At 52.9% G+C, this 13519-nt stretch overlaps 1 protein-coding gene across 1 annotated transcript in view; it reads right to left on the bottom strand.

Annotated features, from left to right (window-relative positions):
• Positions 1-12606, bottom strand: part of LOC140492654 (calmodulin-binding transcription activator 1-like) — a 79612-nt gene extending 67006 nt beyond the window's left edge. Inside the window, exons 1-2 of the mRNA XM_072591693.1 lie at positions 12082-12606; positions 10339-10526 (exon numbers count right to left, since the gene is read on the bottom strand). Of these exons, the coding sequence (XP_072447794.1) occupies positions 10339-10526; positions 12082-12438 (545 nt within the window). The 5' untranslated portion in view covers positions 12439-12606. The remainder of the gene's footprint in view (positions 1-10338; positions 10527-12081) is intronic.
• Positions 12607-13519: the final 913 nt, after the last annotated feature.

Genomic DNA, 13519 nt, shown 5'->3' with positions numbered 1-13519 from the left:
TTTAAGGTGAAGGGTGGAAGGTATAGGGGAGATGTCAGGGGTGGGTTCTTCACCCAGAGAGTGGTGGGGGCATGGAATGCCCTGCCCGAGGGAGTGGTAGAGTCAGATTCATTGGCGACCTTTAAGCGGCATTTGGATAGGTACATGGATGGGTGCTTAATCTAGGATAGAAGTTCGGCACAACATCGTGGGCCGAAGGGCCTGTTCTGTGCTGTATTGTTCTATGTTCTATGTACAATGTCCCCCATCAAACACTCCCAGGGACAGGGACAGCACAGGGTTAGATACAGAGTAAAGCTCTCTCTACACTGACCCCCCACCAAACACTCCCCAGGACAGGGACAGCACAGGGTTAGATACAGAGTAAAGCTCTCTCTACACTGACCCCCCACCAAACACTCCCCAGGACAGGGACAGCACAGGGTTAGATACAGAGTAAAGCTCTCTCTACACTGACCCCCATCAAACACTCCCAGGGACAGAGACAGCACGGGGTTAGATACAGAGTAAAGCTCCCTCTACACTGTCCCCCATCAAACACTCCCAGGACAGGGACAGCACAGGGTTAGATACAGAGTAAAGCTTCCTCTACACTGACCCCCCATCAAACACTCCCAGGGACAGGGACAGCACGGGGGTTAGATACAGAGTAAAGCTTCCTCTACACTGACCCCCCATCAAACACTCCCAGGGACAGGGACAGGGACAGCGCGGGGGTTAGAGACAGGGTAAAGCTCCCTCTACACTGTCCCCATCAAACACTCCCAGGACAGGGACAGCACGGGGTTATATACAGAGTAAAGCTCCCTCTACATTGACCCTCCATCAAAAACTCCCAGGGACAGGGACAGGGACAGCATGGGGTTAGATACAGAGTAAAGCTCCCTCTACACAGACCCCCATCAAAACTCCCAGCGACAGGGACAGGGACAGCACGGGTGTTAGAGACAGAGTAAAGCTCCCTCTACACTGTCCCCCCATCAAACACTCCCAGGGACAGGGACAGCACAGAATTATACAGAGTAAAGCTCTCACTACACTGACCCCCATCAAATTCTCCTGGGACAGGGACAGCACAGGGTTAGATACAGAGTAAAGCTCCCTCTACACTGTCCCCCCCTTCAAACACTCCCAGGACAGGGACAGCACGGGGTTAGATACAGAGTAAAGCTCTCTCTACACTGTCCCCATCAAACACTCCCAGCGACAGGGACAGCACAGGGTTAGAGATAGAGGAAAGCTCTCTCTACACTGTCCCCCCATCAAACACTCTCAGGGACAGGGACAGCACGGGGTTAGATACAGAGTAAAGCTTCCTCTACACTGTCCCCATCAAAAACTCCCAGGGACAGGGACAGCACGGGGTTAGATACAGAGTAAAGCTTCCTCTACACTGTGCCCCATCAAACACTCCCATGACCAGGTACAGCACGGGGTTAAATACAGAGTAAAGCCCCCTCTATACTGTCCCCCAGCAAACACTCCCAGGGACAGGGACAGCACGTGGTTAGAGACAGGGTAAAGCTTCCTCTACACTGTCCCCCATCAAACATCCCAGGACAGGGACAGCACGGGGTTAGATACAGAGTAAAGCTCCCTCTACAATGTCCCCCCATCAAACACTCCCATGACCAGGGACAGCACGGGGTTAGATACAGAGTAAAGCTCTCTCTACACTGTCCCCATCAAACACTCCCATGACCAGGGACAGCACAGGGTTAGATACAGAGTAAAGCTTCCTCTACACTGTCCCCCCATCACACAGTCCCAGGACAGGGACAGCACGGGGGTTAGATACAGAGTAAAGCTCCCTCTACACTGTCCCCCCATCAAACACTCCCAGGGACAGGGACAGCACAGGGTTAGATACAGAGTAAAGCTCTCTCTACACTGTCCCCCCATCAAACACTCCCAGGGACAGGGACAGGGACAGGGACAGTATGGGGTGAGACACAGGGTAAAGCTGCACCTTCTGGTTATTATTTGCTCCTTCCGAATATCTGACTGAAATGAATTCCCGTGGGAGGAACGGGAATGCTCAGTGGATCGGACACAGCAGCTGAACTGTGGGACTACCTGCCCTGTCACAGACTGACAGACTCGTCTGTAAGGGCTGACCTGACGGTGGTCATTAAAAATACACCATCGAAGGAGCACAGCAAGGGGTTTCACCGATGGAGGACAGTCTCCAAGGATTCCCAGAGTGGGGGAAGCGGGGAACATCTCTCTCCCCCCCCCCACCCCAGACAGTGGGAGGGAAGTGGCTGTCAGTCCTGCAGATTGTGGGGAAGGGGGTGGGGGCACATCAGATACAGTCATGGGAAACGAGACACCCCCCACCAGGCAGTAAGGAATGACGGGCTGACAGGGTCAGGTTTGGATCAGGATGAATATTTGTCTGGGCTGTTGAGGGGAACTCGCCGAGACTGAGTCAGAGGGAAAGGAGCTGTGGTCATTGACTGCTGCAAAACCACTGGGGGAGCTCAAGCGTTCTGACAGATGAGCTGCCAGCGTGTGGGAGACAGTGTGAAATAATAATTGGAGCTCAGATTTCAGTGTTATCACTCTCTGCAGTTGGTTCAGATGGTGCCTGGGTGTGGCTGGAGATTTGTCCTCAGCCAGTCTGCCCCTGAACACAGGCCGCACGGCATTTCCAAACCAGCTGAAAGGGTCAGCATGTGCGTCAAACTGGGAATCTAATCCTGGGTAACATGTCACCTGAATTAAAATATCGTCCAATATCAATCCCCGTGGTGCTGGGGGTGGAGGAGAGAACACACCAAGGCAGGCAGTACCACAGTGACGACATCTCAATGTCACCTCTAGGCAGCCGGTACTGCACTGTGGGCGATCAACAGAGCTCGATACAGGACAGGGGATCACAACACTTCACCGACTGGACACGCACACAGCTTCATCTGGGTTCTACATCATAGAACCTCCAACTGCACCACTGCACAATTCAGAATCTTCACCCACCAACACAGTACCCCAGTGTTATACAGGGACAGACCTGTCCCCACCAGTACTGTACCCCAGTGTTATACAGGGACAGACCCGTCCCCACCAGTACTGTACCCCAGTGTTATACAGTGACAGACCTGTCCCCACCAGTACTGTACCCCAGTGTTATACACTGACAGACCTGTCCACACCAGTACTGTACCCCAGTGTTATACAGGGACAGACCTGTCCCCACCAGTACTGTACCCCAGTGTTATACACTGACAGACCTGTCCCCACCAGTACTGTACCCCAGTGTTATACAGGGACAGACCTGTCCCCACCAGTACTGTACCCCAGTGTTATACACTGACAGACCTGTCCCCACCAGTACTGTACCCCAGTGTAAAACAGGGACAGATCTGTCCCCACCAGTACTGTACCCCAGTGTTATACACTGACAGACCTGTCCCCACCAGTACTGTACCCCAGTGTTATACAGTGACAGACCTGACCCCACCAGTACTGTACCCCAGTGTTATACAGTGACAGACCTGTCCCCACCAGTACTGTACCCCAGTGTTATACAGTGACAGACCTGTCCCCACCAGTACTGTACCCCAGTGTAAAACAGGGACAGATCTGTCCCCACCAGTACTGTACCCCAGTGTTATACACTGACAGACCTGTCCCCACCAGTACTGTACCCCAGTGTTATACAGGGACAGACCTGACCCCACCAGTACTGTACCACAGTGTTATACACTGACAGACCTGTCCCCACCAGTACTGTACCCCAGTGTTATACAGTGACAGACCGGTCCCCACCAGTACTGTACCCCAGTGTTATACACTGACAGACCTGTCCCCACTAGTACTGTACCCCAGTGTTATACAGGGACAGACCTGTCCCCACCAGTACTGTATCCCAGTGTTATACAGTGACAGGCCTGTCCCCACCAGTACTGTACCCCAGTGTTATACAGGGACAGACCTGTCCCCACCAGTACTGTACCCCAGTGTTATACAGAGACAGACCTGTCCCCACTAGTACTGTACCCCAGTGTTATACAGGGACAGACCTGTCCCCACCAGTACTGTATCCCAGTGTTATACAGTGACAGGCCTGTCCCCACCAGTACTGTACCCCAGTGTTATACAGGGACAGACCTGTCCCCACCAGTACTGTACCCCAGTGTTATACAGGGACAGACCTGTCCCCACCAGTACTGTATCCCAGTGTTATACACTGACAGACCTGTCCCCACCAGTACTGTACCCCAGTGTTATACAGGGACAGACCTGTCCCCACCAGTGCTGTATCCCAGTGTTATACAGGGACAGACCTGTCCCCACCAGTACTGTACCCCAGTGTTATACAGGGACAGACCTGTCCCCACCAGTACTGTACCCCAGTGTTATACAGGGACAGACCTGTCCCCACCAGTACTGTACCACAGTGTTATACACTGACAGACCTGTCCCCACCAGTACTGTACCCCAGTGTTATACACTGACAGACCTGTCCCCACCAGTACTGTACCCCAGTGTTATACAGGGACAGACCTGTCCCCACCAGTACTGTACCCCAGTGTTATACAGGGACAGACCTGTCCCCACCAGTACTGTACCACAGTGTTATACACTGACAGACCTGTCCCCACCAGTACTGTACCCCAGTGTTATACAGTGACAGACCGGTCCCCACCAGTACTGTACCCCAGTGTTATACACTGACAGACCTGTCCCCACCAGTACTGTACCCCAGTGTTATACAGTGACAGACCTGTCCCCACCAGTACTGTACCCCAGTGTTATACAGTGACAGACCTGTCCCCCCCAGTACTGTACCCCAGTGTTATACAGGGACAGACCTGTCCCCACCAGTACTGTACCCCAGTGTTATACAGGGACAGACCTGTCCCCACCAGTACTGTACCCCAGTGTTATACACTGACAGACCTGTCCCCACCAGTACTGTACCCCAGTGTTATACAGTGACAGACCTGTCCCCCCCAGTACTGTACCCCAGTGTTATACAGGGACAGACCTGTCCCCACCAGTACTGTACCCCAGTGTTATACAGGGACAGACCTGTCCCCACCAGTACTGTACCCCAGTGTTATACACTGACAGACCTGTCCCCACCAGTACTGTACCCCAGTGTTATACACTGACAGACCTGTCCCCACCAGTACTGTACCCCAGTGTAAAACAGGGACAGATCTGTCCCCACCAGTACTGTAGCCCAGTGTTATACACTGACAGACCTGTCCCCACCAGTACTGTACCCCAGTGTTATACACTGACAGACCTGTCCCCACCAGTACTGTACCCCAGTGTTATACAGTGACAGACCTGACCCCACCAGTACTGTACCCCAGTGTTATACAGTGACAGACCTGTCCCCATCAGTACTGTACCCCAGTGTTATACAGTGACAGACCTGTCCCCACCAGTACTGTACCCCAGTGTTATACAGGGACAGACCTGTCCCCACCAGTACTGTACCCCAGTGTTATACAGTGACAGACCTGTTCCCACCGGTACTGTACCCCAGTGTTATATAGGGACAGAGCTGTCCCCACCAGTACTGTACCCCAGTGTTATACAGTGACAGACCTGTCCCCACCAGTACTGTTCCCCAGTGTTATAGTGACAGACCTGTCCCCACCAGTACTGTACCCCAGTGTTATACAGGGACAGAGCTGTCCCCACCAGTACTGTACCCCAGTGTTATACAGTGACAGACCTGTCCCCACCAGTACTGTACCCCAGTGTTATACAGTGACAGACCTGTCCCCACCAGTACTGTACCCCAGTGTTATACAGGGACAGACCTGTCCTCACCAGTACTGTACCCCAGTGTTATACAGGGACAGACCTGTCCCCACCAGTACTGTACCCCAGTGTTATACAGGGACAGAGCTGTCCCCACCAGTACTGTACCCCAGTGTTATACAGGGACAGACCTGTCCCCACCAGTACTGTACCCCAGTGTTATACAGGGACAGAGCTGTCCCCACCAGTACTGTACCCCAGTGTTATACAGTGACAGACCTGTGCCCACCAGTACTGTACCCCAGTGTTATACAGGGACAGAGCTGTCCCCACCAGTACTGTACCCCAGTGTTATACAGTGACAGACCTGTCCCCACCAGTACTGTACCCCAGTGTTATACAGGGACAGAGCTGTCCCCACCAGTACTGTACCCCAGTGTTATACAGGGACAGAGCTGTCCCCACCAGTACTGTACCCCAGTGTTATACAGGGACAGAGCTGTCCCCACCAGTACTGTACCCCAGTGTTATACAGGGACAGAGCTGTCCCCACCAGTACTGTACCCCAGTGTTATACAGGGACAGAGCTGTCCCCACCAGTACTGTACCCCAGTGTTATACACTGACAGACCTGTCCCCACCAGTACTGTACCCCAGTGTTATACAGTGACAGACCTGTCCCCCCAGTACTGTACCCCAGTGTTATACACTGACAGACCTGTCCACACCAGTACTGTACTCCAGTGTTATACAGTGACAGACCTGTCCCCACCAGTACTGTACCACAGTGTTATACACTGACAGACCTGTCCCCACCAGTACTGTACCCCAGTGTTATACAGTGACAGACCTGTCCCCACCAGTACTGTACCCCAGTGTTATACAGGGACAGACCTGTCCCCACCAGTACTGTACCACAGTGTTATACAGGGACAGACCTGTCCCCACCCAGTACTGTACCCCAGTGTTATACAGTGACAGACCTGTCCCCACCAGTACTGTACCCCAGTGTTATACAGGGACAGACCTGTCCCCACCAGTACTGTACCCCAGTGTTATACAGGGACAGACCTGTCCCCACCAGTACTGTACCCCAGTGTTATACAGTGACAGACCTGTCCCCACCAGTACTGTACCCCAGTGTTATATACTGACAGACCTGTCCCCACCAGTACTGTACCACAGTGTTATACACTGACAGACCTGTCCCCACCAGTACTGTACCCCAGTGTTATACAGGGACAGACCTGTCCCCACCAGTACTGTACCCCAGTGTTATACAGTGACAGACCTGTCCCCACCAGTACTGTACCCCAGTGTTATACAGGGACAGACCTGTCCCCACCAGTACTGTACCCCAGTGTTATACAGTGACAGACCTGTCCCCACCAGTACTGTACCCCAGTGTTATATACTGACAGACCTGTCCCCACCAGTACTGTACCACAGTGTTATACACTGACAGACCTGTCCCCACCAGTACTGTACCCCAGTGTTATACAGGGACAGACCTGTCCCCACCAGTACTGTACCCCAGTGTTATACAGTGACAGACCTGTCCCCACCAGTACTGTACCCCAGTGTTATATACTGACAGACCTGTCCCCACCAGTACTGTACCACAGTGTTATACACTGACAGACCTGTCCCCACCAGTACTGTACCCCAGTGTTATACAGGGACAGACCTGTCCCCACCAGTACTGTACCCCAGTGTTATACAGTGACAGACCTGTCCCCACCAGTACTGTACCCCAGTGTTATACAGGGACAGACCTGTCCCCACCAGTACTGTACCCCAGTGTTATACAGTGACAGACCTGTCCCCACCAGTACTGTACCCCAGTGTTATATACTGACAGACCTGTCCCCACCAGTACTGTACCACAGTGTTATACACTGACAGACCTGTCCCCACCAGTACTGTACCCCAGTGTTATACAGGGACAGACCTGTCCCCACCAGTACTGTACCCCAGTGTTATACAGTGACAGACCTGTCCCCACCAGTACTGTACCCCAGTGTTATACAGGGACAGACCTGTCCCCACCAGTACTGTACCCCAGTGTTATACAGTGACAGACCTGTCCCCACCAGTACTGTACCCCAGTGTTATATACTGACAGACCTGTCCCCACCAGTACTGTACCACAGTGTTATACACTGACAGACCTGTCCCCACCAGTACTGTACCCCAGTGTTATACAGTGACAGACCTGTCCCCACCAGTACTGTACCCCAGTGTTATACAGTGACAGACCTGTCCCCACCAGTACTGTACCCCAGTGTTATACACTGACAGACCTGTCCCCACCAGTACTGTACCCCAGTGTTACACAGTGACAGACCTGTTCCCACCAGTACTGTACCCCAGTGTTATACAGGGACAGACCTGTCCCCACCAGTACTGTACCCCAGTGTTATACAGGGACAGACCTGTCCCCACCAGTACTGTACCCCAGTGTTATACAGTGACAGGCCTGTCCCCACCAGTACTGTACCCCAGTGTTATACAGTGACAGACCTGTCCCCACCAGTACTGTACCCCAGTGTTATACAGGGACAGACCTGTCCTCACCAGTACTGTACCCCAGTGTTATACAGGGACAGACCTGTCCCCACCAGTACTGTACCCCAGTGTTATACAGGGACAGAGCTGTCCCCACCAGTACTGTACCCCAGTGTTATACAGGGACAGACCTGTCCCCACCAGTACTGTACCCCAGTGTTATACAGGGACAGAGCTGTCCCCACCAGTACTGTACCCCAGTGTTATACAGTGACAGACCTGTGCCCACCAGTACTGTACCCCAGTGTTATACAGGGACAGAGCTGTCCCCACCAGTACTGTACCCCAGTGTTATACACTGACAGACCTGTCCCCACCAGTACTGTACCCCAGTGTTATACAGGGACAGAGCTGTCCCCACCAGTACTGTACCCCAGTGTTATACAGTGACAGACCTGTGCCCACCAGTACTGTACCCCAGTGTTATACAGGGACAGAGCTGTCCCCACCAGTACTGTACCCCAGTGTTATACAGGGACAGAGCTGTCCCCACCAGTACTGTACCCCAGTGTTATACAGGGACAGAGCTGTCCCCACCAGTACTGTACCCCAGTGTTATACAGTGACAGACCTGTGCCCACCAGTACTGTACCCCAGTGTTATACAGGGACAGAGCTGTCCCCACCAGTACTGTACCCCAGTGTTATACAGGGACAGACCTGTCCCCACCAGTACTGTACCCCAGTGTTATACAGGGACAGAGCTGTCCCCACCAGTACTGTACCCCAGTGTTATACAGGGACAGACCTGTCCCCACCAGTACTGTACCCCAGTGTTATACAGTGACAGACCTGTGCCCACCAGTACTGTACCCCAGTGTTATACAGGGACAGAGCTGTCCCCACCAGTACTGTACCCCAGTGTTATACAGGGACAGAGCTGTCCCCACCAGTACTGTACCCCAGTGTTATACAGGGACAGAGCTGTCCCCACCAGTACTGTACCCCAGTGTTATACAGGGACAGAGCTGTCCCCACCAGTACTGTACCCCAGTGTTATACAGGGACAGAGCTGTCCCCACCAGTACTGTACCCCAGTGTTATACAGTGACAGACCTGTCCCCACCAGTATTGTACCCCAGTGTTATACAGTGACAGACCTGTCCTCACCAGTACTGTACCCCAGTGTTATACAGGGACAGACCTGTCCCCACCAGTACTGTACCCCAGTGTTATACAGTGACAGACCTGTGCCCACCAGTACTGTACCCCAGTGTTATACAGGGACAGAGCTGTCCCCACCAGTACTGTACCCCAGTGTTATACAGGGACAGAGCTGTCCCCACCAGTACTGTACCCCAGTGTTATACAGGGACAGAGCTGTCCCCACCAGTACTGTACCCCAGTGTTATACAGGGACAGAGCTGTCCCCACCAGTACTGTACCCCAGTGTTATACAGGGACAGAGCTGTCCCCACCAGTACTGTACCCCAGTGTTATACAGTGACAGACCTGTCCCCACCAGTATTGTACCCCAGTGTTATACAGTGACAGACCTGTCCTCACCAGTACTGTACCCCAGTGTTATACACTGACAGACCTGTCCCCACCAGTACTGTACCCCAGTGTTATACACTGACAGGCCTGTCCCCACCAGTACTGTACCCCAGTGTTATACAGTGACAGACCTGTCCCCACCAGTATTGTACCCCAGTGTTATACAGTGACAGACCTGTCCCCACCAGTACTGTCCCCCAGTGTTATACACTGACAGACCTGTCCCCACCAGTACTGTACCCCAGTGTTATACACTGACAGGCCTGTCCCCACCAGTACTGTACCCCAGTGTTATACACTGACAGACCTGTCCCCACCAGTACTGTACCCCAGTGTTATACAGGGACAGACCTGTCCCCACCAGTACTGTACCCCAGTGTTCGAATCCCTCATCTCAGCGAGTCATGTGTCATCTCTAATTCCAGAGATCCCTTTGGATTCGAATTGATCCCTGATCTAATGACCCCCAACTCAAAGATCTCCATTCGTGCACATGTGATTTGTCTCTCCGGTCTCCAGTGAGACTGCCTTCTGGATCCCATGAGATTACCTGTGCTGGGAGAAATTGGGAAGTTGGTCGACATTTTCCAAGTAGCTGGCCAACCAGGTCATGGTGTCACTGATGGCTGTGTTATCCTGATGCTCTTTCAGAGCTGTCTGAATGCTGTTAAAATCCTCCTGCTTGATTCGCTCGGGAGTGGCATCGATAATCTGCTCCGCCAATGTGATCATATCGACCTGTGGGTGGGGGCACAGGGTACAAGGAGACCTGACAGTGAGAGCTGGCATGCTGATGTCTGTGTTAGTCGGTAGAATATGGAGGGGAGGTGGGCTCAGTCACACTGTTACACACAGAAACAATCTGGACTCAATGTCCTCAGGCACTTCTCAAGACAAAACTCACAGAGGAGGTATGAGTGTCTGTCAACTCCGTCAGACTCACTCCGATCAAAACTCTGCACAACTCTCTCCCGAACAACATCATGGGCCTGTCGACAGAGCAGTGGCTTCGGAAGTCAGGGCATCACGTTCAGGACAGGCAATGAGGGAGAGGTATTAAATCAGCGAGACTCCCAGACTGTGCAAGAATGTATCAGGAAAAAGTGTCTCTCAATGAACGGGATGGTGAGGGGCTCGGAGGGGAACTTGCAGGGGGTGGGGTTCCCATGTATCTGCTGCCCCTTGTCCCTTCTAGATGGAAGTGGCCGTGGTTTGGAAGGTGCTGCCTGAGGATCTTTGGTGAGTTTCTGCAGTGCATCTTGTAGCTGGTACACACTGCTGTTACTGAGGGTCGGTGGGTAAGGGAGGGAGGGGGTGTTTGTGGGTGGGGGGCCAATCAAGCGGGGGCTGCTTTGTCCCTGGATGGTGTCGAGCTTCTTGAGTGTTGTTGGAGCTGCCCCCCATCCAGGGGCAAGTGGGGAGTATTCCCTCCCCCTCCTGACTTGTACCTTGTAGATGGTGGGACAGGCTTTGGGGGGGTGTCAGGAGGGGAGTTACTCGCTGCAGGATTCCCAGCCTCTGCCCTGCTCCTGTAGACATTGAGTTGATGTGGGGAGTCCAGTTGAGTTTCTGGTCAATGGTAACCCCCAGGATGTTGATAGTGGGGGATTCAGTGATGGGAACACCATGGAATGTCAAGGGGGCAGTGGTGAGATGGTCTCCTGTTGGAGATGGTCACAACCTGGGGTTTGAGAGTTTACTTGGTGAGTTGGGTCGAGGCAGGGACAAAGGTTTGGGTGAGCAGGTCATGGAGATGCCTTTTAGGGAAATTTTCAAGTCGAGATTTGAGTTGTAATTCACCAAAGATCCTCAGGCAGCACCTTCCAAACCCACGGCCACTTCCATCGAGAAGGGCAAGGGGCAGCAGATACATGGGAACCCCACTCCCTGCAAGTTTCCCTCCGAGCCCCTCACCATCCTGACTTGGGAATATATCACCCTTCCCTCAGTGTGGCTGGGTCAGAATCCTGGGATTCCCTCCCTCAGGGACATTGTGGGTCTACCCTCCAGCACATTGACTGCAGTGGGTCAAGAAGGCAGCTCACCCCCCACCTTCTCAAGGGGGGCAACTAGGGATGGGGCAAGAAATACTGGGCCCAGCCAGAGATGCCCTCACCCCACAAAATGAATTTAAAGACGTCAGTATGGCTGAGGGGCTTCAAGGGCTTACCGGGAAGAACATGGGTTTGACAGCTTGTGGCAGCCAGGGGACTGCAGAGGCTCTGATATCTGGGCTATCTCGTGGTATCAGAGTGGGAAGCTATCGAGGCACAGTTCAGTTCACCTTTCTCACCTGTAAAACATCGACGGGAGGCAGGAAGTCTTCATTCTCCACGTTTTCAGTGAAACGAAGCAGCTCAGTCTCCATGGAATCTCTTGCTGTTGCCATCGAGTATTGCCTGCCATTGTTTGTTATGAGACTGGCCTCATGGTCGAGGAAGAAGTGGGGACTGGCTGTGCCGCAGTGCAGAGCTGAGCTGCCAGTCCAGTTTCTCCGAAGTTCACCTTCCTCCTGCAGGTTCCACCCATTACTCGGTTTCTCCTGGCTTTCAGCGTTCCCAGTGCAGCTGAGAGCAGCCCGCTCCTGACCCTGCGCTGGGTGGGCTGTGCTGTTGGTGACATCCTGTCGTTGCAGCTCACAGATCTCCATGGCTACGTCTCGCTCAACACTGGGGCACAGTTCAGGACTGGTGATGGGTGTCTCTCTGTGAACGGAGCCACTGAAGTACGCAGAGCTCACTGACAAAGTTGCTGACCCCTCGGACACTGAGGAGGGAGATGAGTTACTGCTCTCAGCGCTCAGACCTGTGCAGTGGAAAGGATCAATGGAAGATCAAAACAAACACGCGATAAGTACGGGCATCAAGTGGACACATCAGCTGAAATCTGAAAACTCAACCAGTCTGGCAGCAGCAGAAACAGTGAATGGTTTGAGTCCAGTACGAGTCTTCTCCAGAATGGTCTCGGAACCAAACTCCAATTCTCTCTCTCTCTCTCTCTCTCTCTCTCTCTCTCGACAGATGATGTTCTTTCATACGCTGGCCACACCTGTATTTATTGCCCGTCCAAACCCACACTGCTGTCCCATGTCAGTCAGACCAGGGAAGGATGGTCTTCCCTGGAGGACATTACTGGGTGATGGCCTGTTGACTGTTCATGCTGAGACCCTGGGAATGCCCTGAGGATCAGGGTTCGAACCCCATCACTGCAGATGGTGCAAGGAAAATTCAATAAAATATCTGGGACTAAGAGTCGATTTTCAGAAAAACCCATCTGGTGCACAAACGTCTTTCAGGGAAGGAAACTTACCTGGTCTGGCCTCCATCTGACTCCAGACCCCACAGCAATGAGGTTAACTCTTAACTGCCCTCTGGGCAATTAGGGATGGGCACTGAAGGCTGGTGAAGCCCTCATCCTGTGAAAGAATAACTGAAAACAAAACATCAGCTTTCCAGGGAACGAGGTTCATGGTCATCATTACACTCTTAATCCCACCGTGTACCAGGGCTGGGATTAGAAACCAGAGCCCCAGAATGGTCGTTGGGTCTCTGGGTTCAGAGTCTTCTAACTATGCTGCCATACTTGCTGAGTTTCTCCACGACTCTCTGGCTTGTTTCAGCTTTCCAGTATTTCACTGCCATTCCATCCCCTGCTCTCAGACACAGAGCCTGTTGATGCTCTGCCTGACAGGGACAAACAGACAGCTCCCAGGTTTAGGGGAGCACTGTGTC

This window comes from Chiloscyllium punctatum, chromosome 21, assembly GCF_047496795.1.
Source record: "Chiloscyllium punctatum isolate Juve2018m chromosome 21, sChiPun1.3, whole genome shotgun sequence".
NCBI lineage: Eukaryota > Metazoa > Chordata > Chondrichthyes > Orectolobiformes > Hemiscylliidae > Chiloscyllium > Chiloscyllium punctatum.
Note: the sequence above shows the minus strand (reverse complement) of the source record. Positions and strands in the feature narration are given on the sequence as shown.